This window comes from Solea senegalensis, linkage group LG9 (genome assembly GCF_019176455.1).
Source record: "Solea senegalensis isolate Sse05_10M linkage group LG9, IFAPA_SoseM_1, whole genome shotgun sequence".
NCBI classification, from domain to species: Eukaryota; Metazoa; Chordata; class Actinopteri; order Pleuronectiformes; family Soleidae; genus Solea; species Solea senegalensis.
The window spans coordinates 15802448-15828188 of record NC_058029.1 but is presented as its reverse complement, the minus strand read 5'-3'; the positions used below and the strand labels follow the sequence as shown (position 1 = coordinate 15828188).

The 25741-nt window shown below is 39.7% G+C and overlaps 1 protein-coding gene across 5 annotated transcripts in view; it reads left to right on the top strand.

Moving 5' to 3' along the window:
* The window catches only part of ptprub (protein tyrosine phosphatase receptor type Ub), a 153196-nt gene that overhangs the window by 36093 nt on the left and 91362 nt on the right, over positions 1–25741 (top strand). For all 5 annotated transcript variants that reach the window (XM_044033417.1, XM_044033420.1, XM_044033419.1 and 2 more), the window contains exon 2: positions 9467–9598. In XM_044033417.1, coding sequence (XP_043889352.1) covers positions 9467–9598 — 132 coding nt within the window. The remainder of the gene's footprint in view (positions 1–9466; positions 9599–25741) is intronic.

The window sequence follows — 25741 nt, the reverse complement described above, 5'->3', positions numbered from 1 at the left end:
GGCCTGTTCCTTTTGACTTTTGGTTTATTGTTGTGTTTGTTGACTTTGTCCTTCAAATGGACATCGTTTTTCAGGAGTTACCTCGTAGGACAGTTACTGAGTGCACCGTTCTATCAAGAGTTCCAGCTTGCCTGTTTTAACAGGAACTGATGATGGCGTTCTATTATTAGACGTCTGTACTAGCCACAGTCTATGATGAACACCTTGTTTTTACACAGGGATGCTCACTAGTGTACTTGGTACCAGTGCACTCTAGACCAAAGGTCAATGATTGATTTTGTGATTGTATCGTCTGGCTTAGGGCTGTATTTTTTGGACACTCGGATAAAGAGAGTAGCAGGAACTGATGACAATCCTCTGGTGAGTTGGGTTAGGTGGCAGGGGAAACCCCTGGACAGACCTGATGAGCCCAATCAAGTAGTAAGGGTAGACTGGGAACGTGCAGGGGAGGCCCCTCTCCAAGAAATCCTCAACTCGCACCTTTAAAGGAGTTTCTCTGGCATCCCTGTGGAGGCTGGTGACATCAAAACTGAATGTTTGATGCTTAAAGCTTCCATTGCTGAAGTTGGAGCTGCATGCTGTGCTCTCATGGTTTTGGGTGCCTCAAGGGGCGGTTACTCTCAAACACTGTGGTGGACACCAGTGGTCAGAGAATCCGTCCGACTGAAGTCCTTTAATGACTTGCTGTGCAGTTTGGGGGTTTTCTTCAGCTAAGTCTGAAGCGTGTTTCACATACCGGTCCTGCAGTATATGGAAAAATCATATCATTAAAAAAAAGCAAATACTGGTTTTCGGTATGAACTGGTATACCAGCCAGCACTATCTCTCAGACACTGACATATTCCAACATTGTCTTTAGTGACTCAGATAAGAGCGTCTTTCGCTGGGATGATTTCATCGTGATGTCTCTCTCCTGAAATGTCTCACAGCTCAGTGATCACAATCCTATCAGGGAACAAGAACATGGCAGCTACACCACTTTGTGCGCCCATGTGCACCATTAGTACAGGTGATTGCCGGCTCTGAAATGATCATTCTTCCTTATTTTTTTCACTTTTTGACGCACTGGTTAAGGCTGCTGCTTATGAAACAATCATATATTAGATATGAAATGTATGTTTTGTGTAGCATTGACATGAAGTTAATCCGATGCATGTTCCTGACTCACCAATCAACAACGTTTTGACATTTGCTATTATGCAGATTTCCTGCTTTCATTAACGTAGGAGACATTGATTGACACTGATGGGCGGTTGCTCCAACAGCTGACATTAGATCGGCGTAGCCGTGGGTTAAAACAGGTCCTGTTAAACCTTTCACAAGTTATAGAGGTCCATGAATGCTAAGCTCAATGTCACTGTAATATTCCTTTTTTTTTTGAAAATGATTGTTTAGCAATCTAAACTGAAATCTTAGAGAGAAAATGTTTTTGTGGTTTGCTTCCCTTTAACAAAGAATGCAGCTTTATTATTGTTTTCCCTGGCATTTTGGAAAGGATATTAAAGCAGGGAGAAGATTGAAGCTTATATAAATATAAAGGCACTTTTAATATCATTGAAAGAATAGCATTTTACTGTTTGAAAGGATAAATCATATGCCCTTTGTCTTCTCTTCACTGATGTGAAATGTGCACAGAAAAAAGAATGAAAGCACGCACAGACCTCTTTTGCTGCATACACAACAGGAACAGCAGGTTGAATATAAATGAGTAAGAGGGTAAAAAGGCATATAAAATGAACCCAGATACTCTCTAGAATGATCCGCTCCCACTCACCTCCCCTTTTCGCGTGATCCTATATGCAAGTTATGAGAATTGAAAGGCTACAGGTTGTGGAAAGAGCAATTGGCTGTCTTTGTGTCAGTGGAATTGACAGGCAACTGAGAGGTGATGCTGCCGCTGGGTAAAGTGTTTTAATTGACTTGATAGACACCAGGTTTTTTCTTTTTTCTTTTTTTGTCTTGCATTTTTCCCCCCAGTGATCGCGGATGCTACGGGCAGTTTGATTTGGATGCACTGTCAAAGGGAGTTAAGCTCATCAGGGTTTGCATGCAAGTGGCTCAGGTCAATTGGGGGTAGCTAGGAAATGAGATTGTAAAGTTTATGTTTGTGTGGGAAATTGTTTCTTTACAATAAATAATTGTGGACATTTAATCCGAGCAGGTTGCTCATGACCTTTAAAGGAACCCCGTGCGTTCTTTGCTCATATGATGGTGAAAAATGACACAAGATCCATCACTAAAGCAGGATGTCAGCAGAAGTCAGCGTAGTAGTATTTTGTGGTTATTGCAGCTTGTTCTGAGGACCTAGAGATTCTCATATGCATGCGAGTGATTCACAGTTAATTGACTTTTGTTTGACACATAATCATCTCTGAAGCACCTTTGGATGACATAGTACTGTAGTGTGGAGAATGTACTAATAATACCATTCATAATGGATTATAAATCATTAGGTTTGCATCACAATGTATTAGCACCAAAGTTAAACACCTCAATTTTGTGAGTGAGCAGTGTCACAGTATTAATCTATTTTACTGAGTGATAAAACTGTCACATGACATCATGTTTTCATTTCACGTCAGATGCACCTATAAAGTAACCTGATATTAATTAAATGGATGTGGCTTATGCTTTTACATGTTTTTTTAAATCCAACTTTATAGAAAATAGTGACCAAATTGTTTTTATTTCTATCAAGACTTATGACACTCTAACACTTTAACCCCTTACACTTTACATCTTAGAGATGAAAGGCCATGTGTTCTATTCACACATCTTTATTCACAGTGATACTGAGGCTTCTGGACAATATGAATTGTTGTGTTTTTATATATATATGAGCATGAATGAGTGCTCCAGCAAGAGTGTGTTTGTGTGTGTCTGTTACCATAACTAAACACATTCTGGGGTGTCTAAGACATGTTCCCTCAGACACATTTACTGTATATGTGTCACTGTTGATGTGCAAAGGCCAGAAAACCAGTTGATTAATTAATAAACCATTAATTAATAGATTATTCAAGCATCACACAATAATAAACAATGCCATTGTTGGCTGAATGCAAAGTTTGAAAAGTAATTGCACACAATTAACATGCTTGTTATTATTCCCACTTGGACTTGATTTGCAAAGCAGTTCCCTACATTTAGCCTAAAATAAAACAGATGTTAGAAAAGTGAGTAACCAGCCATGACAGATTTTCTTCACCTAATTAGAGAGATCTTTCATTTCATATTTGCTACCACACGCCTCCTGCAGCCCACATGTTTATTTTTATTTTTTATTTATGGCGGTAAAGGGAAATGCAAAATGGAGACGAGTGGTACAGCAAACCAACCCAACATTTTGAAACAGAAAATAAACCTCTAATTAAAAATCCTTATCATCACTGTGAACTTAGCTCTCCTACCCCCTACCCTAAACCCATAGGAACTGGGAAGTGGAATAATTTATGTTTGTTCCCTCAGGGAAAGGAGAAACATGGAGACTGAAACTCAAATTGCTTTTCTCTTAGCTTTCTGTTTTTTCTTTTTCTTTTGTTTTTGTGTTGCCCTCAGAATAGCACATACACACTGTGCTGATGTAAAAAGAGAAATGTTTTTACTTTTGTTTTTCTGACATCTGAGATGCCTTAATTACCAACCCACCATTAAGACTGAAATGTTGTAGTCTTTTAAAGCACAATTAATATAACAATACATTGCAGCATGCAAACAGCTGTAGGACACCTTGTGTAATTGTTCACCCTCAGATGGTGAAATTCATTTATTTTCTCTTATCCTTTGAGGAGGTGGCAAAAAAATTATTAACTGGAGCAGGGATGGAGGTCAGAAAATGGAAACATATTTCCTTCAGACTTAATTTTATAAAAAAAACCATGTCCCTTTATTAAGAATTTACAATCTTCAATTTTCTACAATCATTATTTTTCACCTTTCTACAGTAGGCCTTAGTGCTTTATTTGACTTTTTCTGACATGAACGTCAGGTAGTGTTTCGACATTCCCTGAAATTTGCCATTCACATGTGACTGTGGTGCAGGGGGAAACTGTACATTTCCATGCACAGACACAATAAGTCGTGCTACAACTGTAGCTGGAGGTGGAAAGTGTGGAGCATGCAGCACGCTCGCATGAGCTCACTTGTGAACATAAACTGAAAGTTTGACTTTACAGTTGCTCAGGAGAATCTTTGAGAGGATCTCCAGAGCAGCGTCTGCAGACATTTCACTTATACAGCCCCTATGAACAATCTCTGTAGCATCTCCAGAGTTTAATCCATGTCTGAAAGTGGCAAAACAACAAGATGTAAAATTCTGCTTAAAAATTATTACTTAAAACTTTACAATTTGGCATATCTGCACTGCATTTTCTTGTTATATCAGCTACTGTGTTGGCCTGGCTGACGTTACTGAGTGATATTGGATCTTTATGTCTTTAACTTAGATCTTTAACTTAGATCTTGGGAATAAAGAGTCCAAATAATTCTCTTCTGTTCTTCAGTATATTTTAGTCGATTCCGAAGCTCGGCACTTATGGTGTACCTGTTGACTAAATCCTTTCTTATCTCAATCTGTTTCCTGGCCCTCTTTGTGTGAGCAGGCCTATCCAGACACCAAGGTTGAGTTATTAATGCCCGGGGAGGCAGAGAGATGATTCTATTGCGTATTCAGGTGTGGGGATGGATGGCTTTCAGAGGCAGCCCGGGGAGTGCTGGGGGGAGCCTCTGTAGAGAATAAATATACGTTTCTCCTGTTGATGCATCGGGCCACACTCACTGCAATGCAAATCAAGCACTCACCTCCTTCAAACTGCCTCCACTATTACTCACCTATTCCCACCTGGATCTCCAGTAGCCAGAAACTCAGTCACCCCAGACTCAGTGGAAGCTCTCTGCTTGGAGCGCAGAAGCTCTCAGGTATGAGCTGTCTTCCTCGCATGGTTCGGGTTCCCATTTGTTGACAATGATATGACAAGTATCCATGCCTCATCATTGCACTGCATTTCCCAGGTGACTTCACAGGTTCGGGTGTTCATTATCTATCCTGACTTACAGATAATTAAGGGCAGGGGTTGGGAGTTGACATTAAAGCAAGGGTTGTGAATGGGTTCTCTGAGCCCACATATCAGCTTTGACTATTTTTGTTATAAATGAGAGGCTGGGGTTATAAGTGTTTTGGTCTGTGTCTTGAAATTGGCAGCATTTTCAGACGGTTTTGATCACTGTCAGACAATAAGAGCTGGGAGATTTCATTTTCAAGGCCACAAAAGTACCCAGCTGTGTGCGCTCATCACTCTTGCTTCTGCATTTTATCTGACTTTTTTCTCCTATTTTGTTCTGACTAGAGGTGAACTTTTCATATACAATGCCAAAATGCCAAAACAAAATGCAGCAATTCCAAAGAAAATATGACATATGATGAATTAAATTAGATTAAAAATGAAAAAAACAACACCTTACTTTTCTGTTGGTGACACTATAGCACCTGGCAACTACTTAAAATGTATCCTCTCCCTGTTTTGCTGTTTTGTGACTCATTCAAGTGGAAAGTTGCACCTCAAATAAGCGGAGGCCAACGTTCTTATGCTTAAAACATATGCAAATAAAGGGGATAAACATAGACTTTGACACTGTTCACTGTGCATTGCTGACACTCTAATTAGGTAGCAAGATCGACTCAGGATTATAGGCAAGTAAACAACAAATATAATGTGAAGGGCTACATGTGACATAAACTATTGATATGAACACAGAGCGAGACTTGCAGTCATGATTAACTGCACACATAAAACAAGGGAACACTTTTATGGATCACCACAAAAGTGGCAGCAAATTGGAGTGTCTGGTAAACAGGTTGCCATCTTTTTCAAATGGCACCATGAAATTAAAGAGGAACTACTCCTCAGAAGTTGGGTCCTTTGACAGAGTGTTTCTCTTTACCTCCACTTTTATTTTGATTCACTTGGAGTAACGGAGGTCAAATTGTAATTTATTCGCAGGGGGATTTGTGTTGGAGTCATCGTGTTAAACAAGGTGACAAAAATCCCATCATAATCATCATCACCTCAATTTTGTTCACTCATGTGTTGTATGTATTGTAAATGGCACCAGAGCAAATGGATCTGCCACTGAACAGTTTCTGCGTGTTTTCTATTGCAACCTTGAAACTGCTTCCTGTTTTTTGTTTGTGTAATAAAGAAATCTCTTCTGCCATTTTACTTCAAATAATATTGGAATATGACATTGATCTACAGACAGAGCATGCTGTGTCACATTATGACACAGCATGCTCTGTCTGTCTGGGTGTTGCCCCCAGTGTTAGCAGTGGCAGAGACATTTCATTCAATAATTTGATTCCCCACTCGTACTTGCTGGGAGACTTAAAGTCCAATTAAACTGATTGTGATGAAAAATAAGTCTCACAGATCATGATCAATGTAGGCACTATGTTTTGCTATACTATTTCTCCAGTGAGAAAGTAGTGATATTTATTAACTATGTTTATATTGCTCGGTTATGAAATTAATTAGAAACAGGTAAAATGGACAATGACTGGTTTCATTTAAGAAGAGCATGAACCAAGGCTGAACAATTTTAGATTAAATATTGTCCTGACTGAAGAAAACATCTTTGTTTCTCATAGATCTGCACAGATATCACACAGTAATCACTTTAAATTTGTTATTCTAATAAAAATTATGAATCATATCGCAATCGCAATTTCCGTCAACAATAATCGCAATTAGATATTTATTTTAAATTGTTCAGCTCGAGCATGAACCACAGAACAAATTGAGCGAGAAGTGCTTATCTGGGCCGCGTGTCTTGACTTTGCACTGGTCACTGCACTAAATTATGCTGTTATTAATCAGGTAAAAAAATGGCCACTGACACACTTCACACTCATTGACTCTCCCGGAAGAGCTGGGTAGTTGTGGAGGGAGTTGTTATGATAGATGAGCTGGATCTGTCCCGGTGCATTCTGAGCCGATGACATTCCGGGGCAGTTGCTGGCCTCCGATCGCAGCTTCCTTCTCCTGCATGATGACACTTCTGTATGGGAGGGGGTCTGCAGGCTTCATTTACCCAAGCAGCGGGGAATAATATAGTACCAGCATTTGGATGTGTCAGGGGCCCATATCTCTAGCTGTTATATTAGAAATAGACCCTAGTGTGGGACAATTAACCTCTGGCCTCAGCAGCAGATCTGTGCTGTAACAGCCCAGCACGGGGCAATAAATCAGACCTAGAGGAAGAGACCCTCCTCCTCTCTCATGCTGGTTAGCTCCTGCTATCACCCAGATTGGGCTTGCATGATGGTTAGATGTACACGGCTTAACATATAATCACTGGAGGCGTAAAAGTGATGTAATAGACAGGCTGTAGGTCACTCTGAGGGTGTTCATGTTGCCTTAAATACAGCATCTAAAGGAACTTCAGCACCTTGGAGCTATAATAATACAGTGTCTGTGATAATAAAGATCAAATTCAAGTTTCTCTTGAACGCCAAACAATACCTACAGTATTTCTGGTGTATGTGAAATGTCAACACCGCCCCCAATTTGTCCAATACTTCAGTTCATATCCTCACCTTTACAATGTGCATAGTGTTCATTAACTATACCTACGGCAGCATAAACAGTGGCAGATTTGTCCTACCTTTACTTTATAAGTGCATCCTCACAGAGCCGTGAGTGTACGTTAAGTATGTTTTGGAATACTGTATGCATTTATTTGGATAAAGATTAAAAGGAAGGGTGACAGGAAATGACAGCAGAGACATGTATGTATGAAACAACTTTCAGCAAAGATGCAGATGTAAACTGGGATCTTTGCAGTTCAAGGTCAGTGCTTTTAATCACACCTAAATCTAAAATCTTTTTTATTGGTAAATTTGATAGTGAAACCCAGTTGGGTTGCATTGGTACTACAACTGTCCAACAAAATTCAACCCTAAACACAATAACACAATAAACTGTCAATAATTGATAATGAACAGATTAAATGAGAACTATTAACGCTTACTGCAGCTTGTCATATTGAGAGTATTTGTTTAATGGGAGATGAGAGACAAGATTGAGCAGCAATAAAGCTCTGGGCTGCAGGGTCACCTTCAGGACCTGCTTATGGTTATTCCAGTCATTAGCATGTTGCATCTCATGCTGTCCTGCTTCCGTTATTACTGACACAGGCTCTGGTCTTATGACTGGGCTGTTCAAACTGCCCACTGCCAGGCTGCAATTCTTACACGGATGAACTAATGTGAAATATGGCAACAGATGCAGAGAGCAATGACTGTAGCACATTATTCAGGACCCAAGGGCCATTAAAGCCAAAGCTATTAAATATAATTTGAAAAAATTAGTTTTTTTGGCTCCTGGAATAGCAGGTTTTGAGGTATTATGATAATCACTGGATTCCCCAGGGTGACCATTCTCTCCAAATGTTATGATTATTTGTGTATGCCTTTGTGAGTGGGTTCTGGGATGTGTAGTCTTGTTTGTAAATGTTTTATGGGTGGTGTAATGCTCCTCAGATACAGGGCTAAGTAATTGTCTTTCTTTGTGAGAGAGTGAAATAATTATTTTGGTCATTGCTTGACATGTTGGTTTGACAGAATGTGTGCATTATGTTAACACATTTCCTTTTGTGCATTTTAGCGCACAAACCCCTGAGCTGGCATTCAGCCTTCGTTTGACCACTCAAACCAGACTGAAAGTGTCAGGAGGCATTAGTACCTCGTCACTGCTGACAGATTTTCTGTTGATTATTCAGATGTTTGTCTCTGCTATTAAGATTAAATTCAGGAAGTGATCAAACACAGGTCACTGTTTTAACCTCACAGGGTAGAGGAGTGGTGAGTGTGGCTGCACTGCACATTTCATTGTGGTTCGCTGTAAGATTGGTTTGTCTTGGATTTCTAATAGTTTTTTTCCCCCCTCCAGTGTGTCTCGTAGACGGATATTTCTAAAAGCGATAAAGCTCATATGAAATTGTACAACACTTAAATTCTGGTATAAGAGAAGGACGATTTTTATTCACAGATAGATAGATTGCAAATTACGTTGCAGCTGACTTTCATACATGGAAGTAAATCATTACAAAACAATCAATGAATAATTACCCTACAATGAGCATTTACATTTAAAATATAACATAGTGGGTCAAGTGTGTGTATTTGTGTGTGTTTCTCAATCCTGCTCCAGCACACCTGATTCAAATAATAGATCGTTATCAGGCTTTTGCAGAGCTTGTTGATGAGCTGATTTGAATCAGGTGTGTTGGAGCAGGGAAACATCTAACACATGAAGGGCAGTGGGTCCCCAGGAGCAGGATTGAGAAATAATTTTTGGAGTATTTAAGTATTTTTAAAATAGTAAATGAAGTATTTGTTATCTGTGATTTACGAAACAATAAATGCTGCGTCTGTCGTGTGTTAATGAATCCCCGTTTCCTTTTTTTTCAGCTGCCGGCTGCACATTCGAAGAGGATTCAGACCCCAATCTTTGTGACTTCACCCAAGGGGAAGAGGATGACTTCGACTGGCTGCTGTATCGCACATACGCGTCTCCTTATGCCAGCTCTGACCTCCTGCGGGGTGAGTGTTTATCCCTCTCACAGGTCTTTAGCTTGCACTTTGTGGCCGCAGCCATTTCGTGTTGTTAGATTGTCGACATGCAGACTTTTGTTGAGGTGGCCAGAAGCTTGTAATGTATTCTTGTAAATCTTACACTGAATAACATCAAGTCAAAATGTATGGTGCACAAGATCAGAGGTTATTGTTAGAGGTACGTCAGGAGTTAGTGTGTGCCTCTGGTCCTTTTTAAATGACCTCTGGGGAAATAAATGGACTTTTGTTTGTGTGTGGCTGACATATCAGGAAAGTGAGGCTATGTGTAATTCTGTGTTTATAGATGTCCGGCGCCCATTATGCATCAGCTTTAATGAAGCACTCACCCCGGTTTTGTCTGCTTCCCGCTAACCCCAAGGATAATTTTATGTTAACCATCCTCACAGGACTAATGGAAACCAGCATTTTCTTGCCATCATCCTCTCTACTGGTGTGTTTGCCAGAGGGAGATGGCATGCATAGTTTATGAGGCGCTCCTCCATCTCTACATTAACAAATACCTACAGGGATCTGACAAAGAGTGCTGTTTCAGCCTCTTAGAAGTGGCGGCAGTGGGCTTCTGCTGCACGACTTCTATAATAAAGACATGTAACATGACTGAGGTGCCGTTGCACTTTCCAATAAATGTTTTAAATGATATGGTTATCATCCATAACATAGCTTTTAGGGAGATTATAAATTACACCTTAAATGTTATTAACACTGATAGCATTCAAATATACTCGCATACAAAAAAAAGAAAAAGAAAAGATAAATGATACATTTCTGAATGTTGATGCTACACACACCACTAATGTTTACAATCTACCATTTTATAAAAACTGAACTGCAGCCACAGTCTTGACCTGGTGTTGAATAATCACACCAAAATGGTGCCCTGCTGTTCTCCATCTTGTTTACTTAGCTTCACCAAACTGGAAATTCAACAACTACCATTTTACCCTGTTCCTCTTGTTAAAACCTACATCCAGAATGAAAACACACTGAGAAATTGTTTCACTAAAAAGACCACAGATAATAGTCTTTTAGTCCCTTCCACAGAAAGGACACCAATGCTGAACATAGAGAGGAAGAGAAAGAGAGAGATTTTTCAATTTAACAGCAGTGTAAGAATTGTTAATTGTTTAATAGCTCAGCACTTAGCAGCTTGAAAGAAGGAGCAGACGTCATTTGATCGCAGAAGAGACTGTTCAGTGGCAGATATGCAGACAGATGAGCAGAGATGAACAGATGTAACAGTGACAAGAGAGGATACAGTCAGATGCTGTGGATCATTAAAAATGCAATAATTATAGGACACTGGGGGAAAGTCTTCCCTTTGGAAATATTTGAATTAAATAGTCAAAATGGTTGAAAAATTCCTGCTGGGATGAATGCTGTTATTAAAAAAATGAAAGAAAAGAGGATACATTTTTATCACTAAAATTCCCTCTTGTCTGCAGGCGTCCATCCAAAAGTATTCCATACTTCCCAAATTTAATCCTAAATACTTAAACCGCACCTCATTCACCTCCAAATCATCAGCATTCAAGTAACTATCCGCTCGCAGCCGCCAGCCAGTTCACGGCAGGAGACGGGATAATTAAAACTTTTCCCTATGGGTTTAATTAAAACTCGCTGCTGTGGCATTTACAGCAATTCATGGCTTTTAGTGGAACAGTGTAGCGAAGGTGGACTCAGCCAGATACTGTCATTGGCACATGAGGAGAAGGCAGGCATAAAGAGGCATCAACTCTCAATCAGTCAATTTGGAAAACCAGGAGACAAATTCACTTGAATTTATTATACGTTCAACCTCCAGTCCCACATTATAAAATGTAATGTAACACTCATGTTCTAAATCTGATTGGTGTTGTTGCACAGTGACAGGAGTGCTGCTTTGTCATGTACACTGTGACATTTCCACTGTCTTATTCAATGTAGATAGAAACTGGCTCAGGAAATGTTTTTTTATCCTTTTCCCCCTTCTCTATACCTTAATCCCTCATGTTGACTTCTAAACATATATCACATTGGGCAGCCAAGGTGGGGGATAACAAGAGTTTATGAGATAAGGCTATTTACATTGGACCAGTATTAACTTTGTTGGGCTGAGAAATTGGTGTCGAGGGAAGATTAGTAAACACAGCTGAGATAGCAGCAGCTTGTGACTCCCAGGAGAAATTAGACACTGCCGTTCCCATGAAATAGAAAATTGTCTTGGAAAAAAAAGGGACGACAGAATGTGGTTAGAATGGACCATTTTTATCACTTTCTTCTTTCATTTTGAATTAGATTGGAGACGTCTGGTAGCTATTGATCATCTTCAGTTCTCTTGCTGTTTTAATGAACAAGTTGGGCTTGCAGGATGATGACCTTGTGCAGAAGAATGTGTCTAAATGACAAGCATACCTTATATTCTGAGAGGTAGATGTATTACACTCAGACGTTATGGGTGTGCCACAATCTCCATTATTGTCTGTTAGGGTTATCGAAAAGGAAACACACATTAAACACTGTCTGTAAGCAGTTAATGACTATATACCCAGATATTTACAGCAAAACTATACATCAAAGTTTGAAAGTAGAGCTTTTTCAAACACAGAGAGAGTCTAAAGACCCAGGTGTCAAAAATGACCAACAGTCAGGTCACAGTGTACATGCACACATGAGACTTACAATATATAAAAGCCATTATAATATATATGTATATATATATATATATACATACACACATATGTTTATATATATGTGTGTGTATATATATATATACGTACACATTATTATATTATGTGTTTAATTTACCAATTAAAGACATTTAGATTTAGGTGTGATTTAAAAGCACTGACCTTGAACTGCAAAGTAAAAATATTTTCAAAAATACTAGGCATTATGAACAAAATCATTACAGCCTTCTTCAATCACCCTTCCCTATCTCAGAGAAACAAAAACAGATTAGATTGATCAGAATTGTTACTGTGAAATAAATAAATGAATTCATATCATTTCCAAACTCCCTCAATATTTGTCATTTGGTGCCTGAAATGGTCCTGACACAACCCTATGTTCTACAAGATGTTTGCTCTTGTTGAAGTGCCACTGAGCTCATCTTCAACCTCAGCAGCTGTACAATCAGTGTCTCTTAGATGTGCATGAATTGGGGCTTTATTTTCCAGCTGAGCCATCTCCAAATTATCTGAAAGTACTCAAGTAGCATGTTGAAATTTGCTTCTGCTTCTTCTTCTTCTTCTTCTCCTCTCACTCCAGTCTCATTGTTGTTATTATCTGCTATTCTGTTCAGTTGGACATGGACAGAGAACGCAACTCACTGCAACAAGCCACACAGTCAATCGACTTGTTGTTTTATTAGCTGCTAGCACTATAGATCGTCAGATAAATAGCCCCAGACATTTGGAATGGTCTAAAGTTGGATGGGACCTCTGGTCTGAGGAAGGTTAGGACTCACATGAAGCATGTCTTTGGGCACTGTCATGGGGTCAGAGCCTGGTTAATGGGCACATGATGTGGTAGCAGGTTTAATAAAATGACCTTACCAGAGCTAATTCATATAATAAAACACAGACAGTCCTCCATCTGTATCTCCAGTGTCCCTACCAGATTGTGGAGGATGTCATGTCTAGTGGTCTTTACTAGTCCCCTTCACCCCTGCTTGTCCTCAGCAACACACTGCACACTGGTGTGTGTGTTTGTGTGTGTGACAGTGACCTGAGATTCATCTGTGTCTGTGAAAGGATGACGCAGAGCGAAGAGAAAGATACATCTGCTCAAGGAGAGGTGTTGTTATCAGAACTGACCAGCCTTCCACACTAGTTTAATTCTCTATTACACTGCCCTTCTCCACCTTTACCTTTTGGTACCCTGCAATTACCACATTCCTGTATTCCTGCCATATCATCCAATGGAAAAGGTCAACATGTGTTAGAGATTAAAAACTCATTTTTTGGTCTCTTCAGGACAGATAAATGTCTTAATAGCTTATATTTCTGCAGCTTGGCATGTCGAGAAAATGGTTGATATACTGTAGATATCATAATAGAAACTTCATTACTTTGGGGGTACAGTGGTTGTGTTGGTTTCAGAAAACAAAGCTGTTAATCAAACATACAAAATATTTTGTAATTGCTTCACAACTGTTTAAAAGCAAGAAAAAAAGCCTGTGCTCTGCACAATCCACTCAGCTCTGTGGGAAGGTACTGAATTGCTGAATTGTGTATGAATGCAGATGAAATTCAGTCTTCTTGCTGTCAGCTGTGCCCTTTCATCTCCGCTCTGCAGTGCGTGTGTGTGTGAGTGTGTGTATGTGTGCACTTCTATTTGTTACCTATTTAGAACCTTCTCTGGCATAATCACTGACCTTGTCAGCATAGGTAGGTCTAATGGAGACCAGACCATATTCTGGCCTACCTATGCCTAAGAATTGGATTGTGGTTAAGGTTGGAGTTAGGCATTAACTGGTAATGGTTAAGGTGAGGGATATGGCTTTGTGTAGGCTGTCCAAATGAATGGAAGTCAATGTAATGTCCACAGAAGAATGTACAAATATGTGTGTGTTGCTCTTTCTACATCCACGACACAGACAGAGAGCAGAGAACAGAGAGAGGGGAACAACAATATAATCTTGTTGCAACGTTTTTATACTCCTGCCCCAGAGAAAAACCCAGAATTCTCTGTTATTGACAGATTTTTTTCTACCATGACGGAAAAATGTGAAGGCTGAACACTGAGGGCGATCTACCGGAACTTCAAATAATACACACACAACATCGTCAATAACCACTTGTAGACCACCCGTAACAGGTGCGGCATCAGCCGTAATCCTGTATAATTAAATGGTACAGATGGAGCGGATGCTGCGAGATTTCCTCCAGATGAAGCGAGTGCTTGCAGGATCGGGAAATCCCACATTCAGAGAGTCTTGCAGACTTGTGATCACTTCTCTCAGAGAAATGTTCCCTGACTTCAAAGCTCCAGCCAAAGTAGCGCTGCTGATTCCAGTCTCAAGTGTGACAGCAGAGTGTGGTTTCAGTCTTGAGAACAACATTAAAAAGGCCATGAGAAGTCATCTGTCTGAGACAAAGACACAGAACCTCTGCAGCAGTCTCTATCGCTCACTCTCCCTTGATGCATTTGATTACGCTGAAGTGAGCACCAAGTTTAAGTCCCTGTGCAGCAGGAGGACATTTTGAGTTAATTCAGGACTACAGAAGGTCAGCTGAGTTCAGTTGAATTGAAATAGTTTGCTCACATATTAATTGCCATCGTCTAATTCTGTATCTTTGCATCGTTCATATTTGCTGTTATGTCGCGCTGCTGTAATTTATTGGCATCCCTCCATCGTCACAGTGGAACAAAATGCTGTGCCTGAAAACTTTAAGCCAAAGTTATTGTGGTCAGGTTGTTTTTGAAAATTAAATAAAAAAATTAAAGGATAAAATTAGACTATTTTTCTTTACAACTCTGTCTGTCAAAATGAACTGGTCAGAATGGTCCTTGCACGCGTTTATTGGCTGGGTGCAACACATCCACTGGTCAGAGGCTGCAGCGCAGAAATGTCATGAATTCAGCAAAATAGAAAGCAAATACAGTGAGAGGGAAGAATCAGATAAATGCATCATGACAAGGCAAGGTGTGGGTGATAATTGAGAGGAACAATTTTTGTCCTCGTCTTCTATAAATCGAGTTGTTTTTTCTGCTTAAGAGTCAAACAGCTCCATTTTACTGTCGTAGCATAAGAAAGTGTCAGTGACGAAGGGAAGAGGACTGCTTCTGCGGCTTGTATCAGAGGGTAGAAACTAACCACATATGCTGTCATTTAGGTCGGTATTGCTAAGACATCGCTTTACAATGAAGTCATCTCAGTGAAAAGTGGCATAAATGACAAAGTACTGGGAAACAATGATACAGGTGACAGTTCTCTACTGTAAATGCTTAAGTGAATGTTCATGTTGCCTTCACGGGCTGACAGACTCTCAATTCAGAGGCTTTAAGCTGCTGAGTTCTTAATGATACACTATGCTTAAAGTTTAACTTTGACAGATTTTGACAGGTCTGTTCTCCAGCTGTCTGTCACCTACTCAACCACTATGGAGGTAGATGAGAGCATACACAAATTGTTCATGGCAAACAAACCCAATACTCATCTCTTTTATGTTTAATGAATGAAGTCCAATACTGTTTCCACCGTGTGGAACGGTTCGTTTCCCCCATTTTTCAGTACCCTTCCTCTGAGTAATGGTATGGTACGGGTGGAAATAGACCCATGACAGTCAGTTGATTGGATGGTCTTGTTTAGACAAACAGCCACAAATTGAGCACAAAAAACGAGCTACTGGATGTCGCCTGTTGTGTTGCGTTCAATGTTCGTTGTCGCCACACTGGTACAACGTCATGCACAGCGCACACGCGTAAAGTTACTGTTCGCATTCGAAACGCAAGCCTGACTGAGGGCTTTACTGTTCTAAATGTACTGTGTTAGCACTTGAAGTTCTAAACAGTAAAGTCAGGAGCTTACCGTTACGCTTATGATTTAAAGAGTCACATTTTGAAACTGCAGTTTCAATAATAAAATGATCAATAATTCAGCTGGTGTCTCATTTTTGTTTCACTGGACAATAGCAAATCACCCGCTGATGTACCTGGTTTTCAGAAAACCTGAGCTGTCTTCATCTATTCAAACAAAGAAGCATTTCTTTATGTTAGATGTTGACTAAAATGACTGAGGACCCTAAAGGTTGGGGAAATATATAGAGCTTGAAGACATGGTCGAGTAAATCTTAATAAAAATGTCATGTAATGGCTTATGCAGTGTATCAGCTTTACAGAAAAGACTTCAAAGCTAAAACTTGGATGATGAATGGAATTAAAGATGAGATACAGCAGGCTATTGTTTATTTCCAGGGATGGTGAAGCATATTTTGTCACTGAAGAGAGGAAGAACCTTTCAACATCACCAAGCTTTATTTTATCATTTAACTATTGGGTTAGTGAGGACGACCGATCACTTGAAGAGAGCCGTGTCCGGCTCCAGACCCTGGAATAGCCTGAAGGGTTTTCATTTCAGCCACACTTTCCACCATCTGATTTAACTAATTAACACACCTTCAGTCACAGAGGGAAGAACTAATTATTGAAATCAGCAGCTGAAGTGTTTAGTGGGGATGTAGATAGATGCGGGGTCTTCCATGGCTGAGGACTGAACACCAGGGAAATTTGCCCAAGACTCACTGCCTCCGGGCAAGGATCATATTTATTGATCACTAATGTATTATATAATTGCTCAGTGTCGTTTTTGAAAGTATTTGTGAAAAAAAAAAATACCTGTACATCTTTGAAATACATAAGATGAATTTAATTTTTACTCAGGGAAGTAAGCATCAGCTCCCTTTTATGCATTCCCACCACAGTAAATTGGAATCATTAATATAAATGAGATGAGTCACATTCGGGAATGACTTTCCGAGAATCCAAGTGCTGAAGCTTGCAGTCTAACAATAGGATACTCTGGGACCAGTTCTTTTGTTCTGTTCTTTACCCTCTAACTTTTTCATGCACACACACACACATACACACATTCAGGTGATAGGTATGTTAATGCAGCCTCACTTTGGATGTAGTTTCCATCTAATTAGTGTCACCTTAGAGGGACAGCTAGAGGGCTTTTATGTGCAAGTTTGCTGGTTTAACAACATAATTGAGCTTGCTTGCAAGGCTCTCCTGGGATCAAATCCAAATATAATTCCTAGGTGATTCACCTTAACTCAGGTGGGATGAAGTGGCCGGTCACTTAAAGCATAATGATTCATCTCATGAAAAAGGCCATGTAGGTGACAACTGCAGTGAAGCCTGAGCATGCTCACTACAAATATCGGGAGTTCTAGATTTTCTTCGCACATAATTGGCCCTTTTGAATGACTTGATTAGCTGAAGAGTTATTGTTGCTGCTTAACTTCATAAACAGTGAAGCAAGCTGAACTGACAGATCATAGCATTGGCATATAAGTAGTGTAGCCTTGACTCATACTTTTTGTAAGTGGAAAACTTTGCAACTGCAAAATTAATCATTGATTTGGACACGACATTATACTCTAATTCCACAACCTTTAACACAACAATTAAATAATTGTGAAACCCTATTCAGGATAGTTCAGAGACTGCGCTTATATATAGTTGTGCTTTGAGCAAAAGTAGGATAACTTACTGACATGCTGATGACACATGCGTTTATTTTTTTCTTTACCTGATAACAGACTATTACAATGTGTCGGGGTTCGTGACAAGACCAGATGGGAAACCTTACATTTGTCTCAGGAAAGCTTCATGCAACCTCGAAACCTCTGTGTGACCCTAGCTGCTGACGTGACTTTCCAATGCCACATTAACAGCATAAAAAAGCATCTTGATTGTGTGCAGGAAATACGACCATAAATAGCCTGTGCTGCGGTAGAACTGATCGACAGAGATGATTATGTTAGAATGTTAAGATAACGTTTGCCAAAAGCCATTTAGCCAAATATAAAGACTATGATTTTGATCATAAACAACAGAAATGAACAGATTGTTATTGTTTATGGACCATGAATGCCCTTTAGCATATCCATTTATTTGCATAGCTTCAGAGTATGTTCACTTCTGTATTGTTATAATTCTGAAATGTCATTTTACTTTCAAATGCTTCTAATGTGTGCAGAGCCCGTCATGGATGCCTGAAAACCTGTCCAGAACTTTTTTATTATTAAACAAAAGATTAGCTGAGTTAAAGCCTCTACATGAACATGGCTTTCAACGTGTTATTTTAATATTTGATGTTTTCCTTCTTCTAAAATCCTCCTCTTTATTGCTAATCCCCATTTCCTTCTTTGGTGATCTTGACTGGATTGGAACATGCATTATATGGGTGTTTGATGTGGATAGTTTTTGGATATTTCCCAAGCTCTGAACACTCCTCTAAATCCTTTTTGCCCATGCTTTGCTCTGGCTTTCTGAATGTTCACAGATCACAAGCCTGGCAAGTTGTTTGAAACCAGAGGAGAGGATTTTCTTAATATTCTCTTTCTATGCAGGCCTGCATTTACAATAACTTTTTCAATACACTTCAAACATGTGAGAGGAGAGAGTAGAAAGGTAAATGATCTAAGTGACATCCACAGAAATCTTATATAGCATTATAGAGCTCCGGACATCATGCGATTCATTTTGCTCACATTGCCACGTTGGCAGGAAAAGCTCCTGAAAAATGATCACTGTGCACTTTAAATCCATGGAGATCGAACAGTATATGGCAGAACCTGACAGACTGAACATATCTGGTCCTACCCCCTGGTGCTTTGCATGAGTATGGGAACAACTGTAGTGGTCATTAATCCTTGTGTTACGGTTTGGGGCGGTAAAGCCCTTGGTCAGGCTTGCATTTTGACTGAGAAGAGTACCTTTACTTGGCAGGCGGGGTGTGCGCTGTGTATGACTGTACCGGTGCAACACAACAGAAGACATCCAGTAGTTTGTTTTTTGTGCTCGGTTCGAGGCTGTTTTGTCTAAACAAGACGCCAAGCTTTGAATGAGAATAGACTGCGGGTGTTGAAGAAACACCAGTTGCAAGGGAGTGACGGTTTTCCGTCACCCAATCACCTGACTGTCGTGGGTCTAGCTCCACCCGTACCGTACCAATACTCTGGTACCCCAAGGGAAGGGTACCAAAAAATTAAATGGTTAACCGTTGACCTTGGTGGAAACACAGCTTTTCTGATTAGCTTTCCCACATACTACTCGGAGAATGTTTAAAGGCATAGAAAAAAATAAAAAATAAAAATGTGTGTTGGAGAATGTAATGACACTGAAGTTGTCATGCAGTTAACCTTTCGGTCAGCAGTTAAGAGGAAAATTAAGAGAAACTTACAAAAATGATGCTTTACTATACACACACACACACTTAAAAACGTGATGATCATTGTAATTTCCCTTAATGTTGTGTGACGTCAGTTACTGGAGCTCTGTGGTCACGAAAGAACATCGCTTCATTATGGTGTGATTGAAAATCAGAATGTGAAATTTTAGATGTGCTTGGATTTGTTACTGTGATTGCATCATTATTGTTCAGTCATTCAGAATCATTTTCGTGCCGTTGAGAAAAAAGAGTGAAAAGATAATATAAGCAGCATTTGAGAGTCTATTGGATTATGATCATTTATTCCACCTTTAACATGAATAGACGGCTGCAAAGTTTTATTGTAGGCCAACAATTAGTTGATTCTGTATGTTATCTCCCAATTGTTTTCTAACTTAAATAAACTGTGTAATTTTAGTCTCAGAATAATATACAATTTACATTGACTTGAATCAGGGACTTAACTCGATCTGTTTCCTTGATAGCAACAATTTTTACCACCCGGGCATAAATATTGATTTCACTCAATTGTCCAACATCAACATTAGGAGGTTGAACACAGTCATTTATTTCATCCAACACAGGTAATTACAAAGCTCATCACACAGGATGGAAGCCTCCATCTGATTATTTATAGACATGATTGGCAGAGGTTTCTCAGCAGGAGTGGATTCGTGCACAGACCTGGCTGATAAAGGCAGCGCATGGGAGAACAGAGAATATCAGCCACTGAGCTCACCGTTTACCGGCAGACTGGAATGACTGTGGGCCTTCTCATAACATTCTATACTTAATAATATTGCTAATGTTAATGTATCCTATGTTAAAATGCAGCAGCTCGATATTAAAAAGTATATTTAAGACTTGAGTCACTCTGATTTATTAATATTCCATCCAGGAACAGGCCTTTATAACACAAAGCTCATTTTCCCACACGATCAGAATGTTACACTTGTTATTGCCATCTTACTGAATTGCTATTTAATGTCATTATTCTCTATTCTCGTATACTTTATTTGCATTGTGAGGTTGACTGCTTTTCTCAGGGAGATAATGCAGTGATCTCCGGTGGGAGTGTGAATCCACCACCATCTTAGAAAATGCAGTGCTCTGCGTCTCACGGGGACACGGAGCGTTCATACTTCACTGGGTGAACTGGTTGTGTGTTGAAAGGATTTGGAAAATGGCTTCTCCTGCGACACAAAGCTTCGTTTTAACCATGCACCCTCACATTTTAAATGTCCTAACATGGAAAGCATCTGCGAACATCTGCGTATCACCTGTTCAGCTATTCACAAGGCAGTTATCATTCCATGTATGAATAAATCCACTAAAAGTGTTTCCATTTTTACAGTTGAACTACTGTAGTGTTGGGCAGTATGATCGAAAATTTATGTCACAGTATTTTTTACAATTCCAGCAGTTTCACAGTATACAATGGTATTTTTTTATGCATGAGCTTATAGAGTGTTCCAGTGAGAGAGAGGGGCCCAGCTGACTGTGTTAAAGGCAGTGGAGTACATTGCTCAATCCAGTTTATATTATATCACTGTTGAGTCCAAGTATCTATTTTAGTTTTTAGCATATCGTATAATTTCAAAAAAATTAATTGACATTTCTAGATGGCGCCGAGTGCTCACTCTCACTAGAGCTGTTGAGGGAGTATATCGCAATGTATTATTTTGCGTGATAATATCATAATGTGACTTATATATCGCGATAATATCGTATGGTGGTGTTTCTGGCGATTCCCACCCCCAATTACTACCACCGTCACTCCTTCAGCTAAGCTCTTAGCGTGTGTGGTGCAGCAGTGAAAAGGTTCCCCCGTCGAATGGTGTTACTTTCCGTTTTTTATTTTTCATATCCCGCAAGGCCGGTATATGAAAAATTCATGTCATAAAATATAAATAAATATCAGTTTTTTCGTTATGAACCCATGAGTCCTGTGGGACGGTGGTCTCGGCTGTCACTTTTGACTAAGTCACAGATGCATCACTTAAGACTGAAACTGCTGTATATGCTTTAAGCATCCTTACCGTAAATTGGAGTGAGAAGTGCTCGATAATGGCTGAGATAAACATCCCTGCAAATGTCATTGAGCGGGATTTGTATGCAGTCATTGATCCTCTGCTGTGAGACTTAATGATCTCTGTGTATTTTGTCCGCGGACAGAGTGGGTGGCAATCCAGTTGCCAGGAGGGGTTCTGAGTGTAGGTGATTCCATCTCCATTTGTTGGAATAACATTGATTTGGGATGTAAGATCCTCTTATTGAGTCGCCATCTTGTTGGTAGACACATGAAGTGCCAAGAGGGTCCTTCAGAGAATAAAGGAGTGAGGACAAAGCTTTTTTGTTTTTCTTCTTCTTCATGTTTTCCTCTTAATCTCTCTTCCGTTCCTGACATTCATTCATTTGCTTCCTCTCAGGTGTGATTAATTCTCCGGTGTCACTATAATAACTCTCGTCGTGCACGACACTCTGTCAGTAATTGATATGTCGGCATGCTTCTGGGTGGAGCCATTTGCATTAAATCGTGTGAACTGATATGATAATGAATGTGAAAGGCCTGATGCAAGCAGAAAGACTAGGTGGAGATGGATGGATGTTTGAATTATACACAATAAGTAATACATTATATCAGGTCTCAGGGGTTCACAGCTCGCCCTGCATTTGTAGCCTGTCTTTTCCACATATCAGCCAAATCTGCCCTGATATATAATGTCTGGTACCTTCATCTTTATTTTCCTTCCCCTTTTTATTTCTTCTTGCCGTTCCTAATATTTATTTTCTAAAATGTCTAAAAGATGAAAAAAAAAAAAAAAGTATTATTACGATGGCAGAATCTTGAAATAAATATTTAATTTGATTTATGTGACACTTTCTCCAACTTTCATGATCGTCTGTTTAGTATGCTGTCCATCTCTATGCTTTTTACCAGACGACTGATAATTAGCTCCTCAAGCTTCACCAAACTTTATTATTCTCCATTAACACATATGAAAAGCTTATTGCCTTTCAAATGTGTTACTATTGTATGAAGATGGCACCCTGCAGTCGACTGAAAACAAAGATGAAATAGCTGCCGTGAAATCTGTGACTTTCGTTTGAATGAAAGGTATTTTTTGTCTTTTGGAAAAATATTAGATTAAGAATGTCTGCTCTTGTCCCCTACATCATACGATTAGTTTTTCTGTGGTTGAAATAAGCTGTTGTTGTGTGAGAACACGAAATTTGACTCTTTATTCTGCCATCATTTCTTTCTTTTTTATTTAATTCCCTGTCTAGTATTTGCTGCCCGTGGTTGCTGTTCATTGAAGCAGTTATGCCCTTAACCAGGTCAAAATGAAATAAAAGTAAAAATAAAAATGGGTTATTACCCCTGTAATGCAGGTTGTTTCCGAGGGTGAATGAGAACATGTGTAAAATAAACTAGTTCCCTAACTGTGTGTATGGGTTATACTTTATACTTGCCAACATTTTATGACTATATCTTCTTTCTATGGCTCATGTTAGTTCTATTTGATCACTTTTATAATATCATCTGAATAATCACTGCATGAAAGATCTAATAGAAGATAATGGTGTTGGGTTTCATCACATGTTCGGACACATCTCTCAAACCCTCCTATTTTTCTTTTTTAACTGTGACATACAAATGTGTGCACGTGTGTGTGTGTGTATATACACAGTATACATATATATGTATATATAATCTGTTTGGAAAAACATTGCTTTTCCTCTTTTTTTCGGTGTAGACAACTTTTCATCTCCATCTGCCTCTGATCGCAGGACAGAAGGATTAGATGAGGGAGAATTTTTTCAGCCACCGGAGAGCAGAGGATAATAATATGTCTGAAAAGAATATGTGTGTGTGTGTGAAACATAGGAGCCCCTCTAACACTGGACGCTGCAAGAAGATAAAACATACAGCTCTGACTGTAAATGACAGAGTTTGTGAGCAAAGTGCACTGCGGCTATAGCAGCCTCTGAAATGGCAGATATTCATTTCGAAGAGTGCCTTTTGTGCTTTTATGGCATCTATAGGGTTTTAAGATTAGTACATTCGATTCCTCTTTCATAGTTGAAATCTTTACTGTTTTAACTGCCTCCATCACATCTGTTCAGCACCTCCTACTTTCAGAGATATTGACTGCAATTATAGACTGTGAATGGCGTAAAACTGTGGCTGCCTTTTGTGATTGTGATCAAAATGTGACTTGTGTAAGCCACAGCTTGACGCTTCTCAATTGCTGCCGGAAAAAAAAATAAAAAATCAAACTTTGCGTGAATGAAGAACATCATAGACATCATGGGAGTGAGGTTAGCTCAAATGTGGCATTGTCGTAGCTGCTTTCTCTGCGGTGTTTGTCATCACAGAGAAGTGTGTGTCCCTCTGAAGGAACACTGCCAGGTTATTCCAGCTAATGACTGCTGGGGGTTTTCCACTCGGAGCTGTCTCACAGCATTTGCTCACATATTAATATCGGGCGATGGGGACATGGAAGATCGCACGCACTGTAAGTTGGTGACTCACGAATGCAAGAAATGAGCGAGTAAGTTTGTCACAGGGATCTTTGAACGGCGCCATCATACATGCACACAGAATAGTCATTTCTATTTTGCATATATTGTAATTGATTTATGTAAGGAAACACAAGGCAGCCATGCTCGGTGAATCAACTGCTTTGCCTCAGTGTCAGTTAATGTCATGCCATAAAACTGAAATCTGGAAGCTCTGCATCAGTTTTATTGTGACAGTACAATTACGAAGTTCCAGCTCCCACTGCTATGTGGGTTGCTTCTTTGTCACCTCGCTAAGGGCCACACTCTCTAAAGGGAGCAATAGAAAAACCCATAATCGTTATTTCTGTGGAAACTCATATTCTTTTATGCTTTGCTTGTAATGGTTTTCATTGCAGAGAAAACAGGGAATTTCAAAATCCAACTTGTGGTTAATGTCATATTTCAAACATCTTTATCATGAATGTGATTTCTTTGGGACTTTACCAGTCTCTCAGAGATTTCTCCTCAAATAGCTACAAATACAACCAATACAGGCACAACTAGAACAAACACAAGCACACACTCACACACACACACACACACACACATACACACACACAGTTTCTTCAAACCATTCCATCCCTGCCTAATTCTTTGTTTTATTTCACACCCTGGTTCCACAGTGTTAAGAATGAGTTGACATGGCATGTCTGAGCTCCAGTTAGTGCATTAAGAATGTCTGTACTCCACTACACTGGCATGCTGAAACAGACTCACAGTGCTAGACTAAGATCTCAGTTGCAATTCCCTCAAGAGGCAAGCTGTTTGTGGCAGAGAAGAAGCAGCCAAACACCAGCCACGCTTTCCCAGCCTGTGTTCATCGCCCTAGGCATGCGTGTGTCAGGGTGTGAGGGCATCATTGTTTGTGTGTACATGTGCTTTTTTTTATACTAAGATGTCTATAGTCTGTCAAGACACTCCATGAAGAGAAGGCTACTTTGTGTACTGTAACTGTCCTCACTCTTGACCGTCCCTCACTTTAGTCCTCATAATCCTGTCCTCTCATACTCTGTGTCTAGGAATACAGGCAGCCAATTAGAGACTAATCTAATGGTGTGTAACAATTTCCACAATGCACTGGCCTATCTGTCTGTATCTGTTTTTAATTGAATTAGGAGATGAGCAAAATAAAGCAGATATTCCCTCCACATTTCTCAGAGCTTGATTACAAAACGCACAGACTGTTAAAAATTTCAGTCACAGGGTCAGAGTCGTGCTATCTTCTGTGATGATTAAAGGGCCAGATAACCAAGATTTATTAGCCAAACAGTCCGACAATTAATTAGGAAGCAGGGCCAAACTAATCCTGTTTCCATGTGCTTTAATGGGTTGAATATCCTTACATTACCTAGAGGAACACTTCAAGAAGAGCACTTCAGAGACGAGACGGATAAAGGCAGGCCTTAAATCAGCACCCACATGTAAGCGTGTCTCGTGGAAAGATATAATTACTGTATCTGTTGCTTTTTTGGTGCATTTGTGAGTACGTGTCCATATAGCATGTGGTAGAATAACACCCTGCAGCAGATATCATTAAAAATGTGTTGACGGACAAGTCCCGGCATCATTGTTTACACTGCAGCTGTAAATCCACCCTCTGACATCTTAAGTGTGAAGGTTTAGTCCACTGCTCAGTTCAAAGGCTCGTCTCTAATAATGCTGAA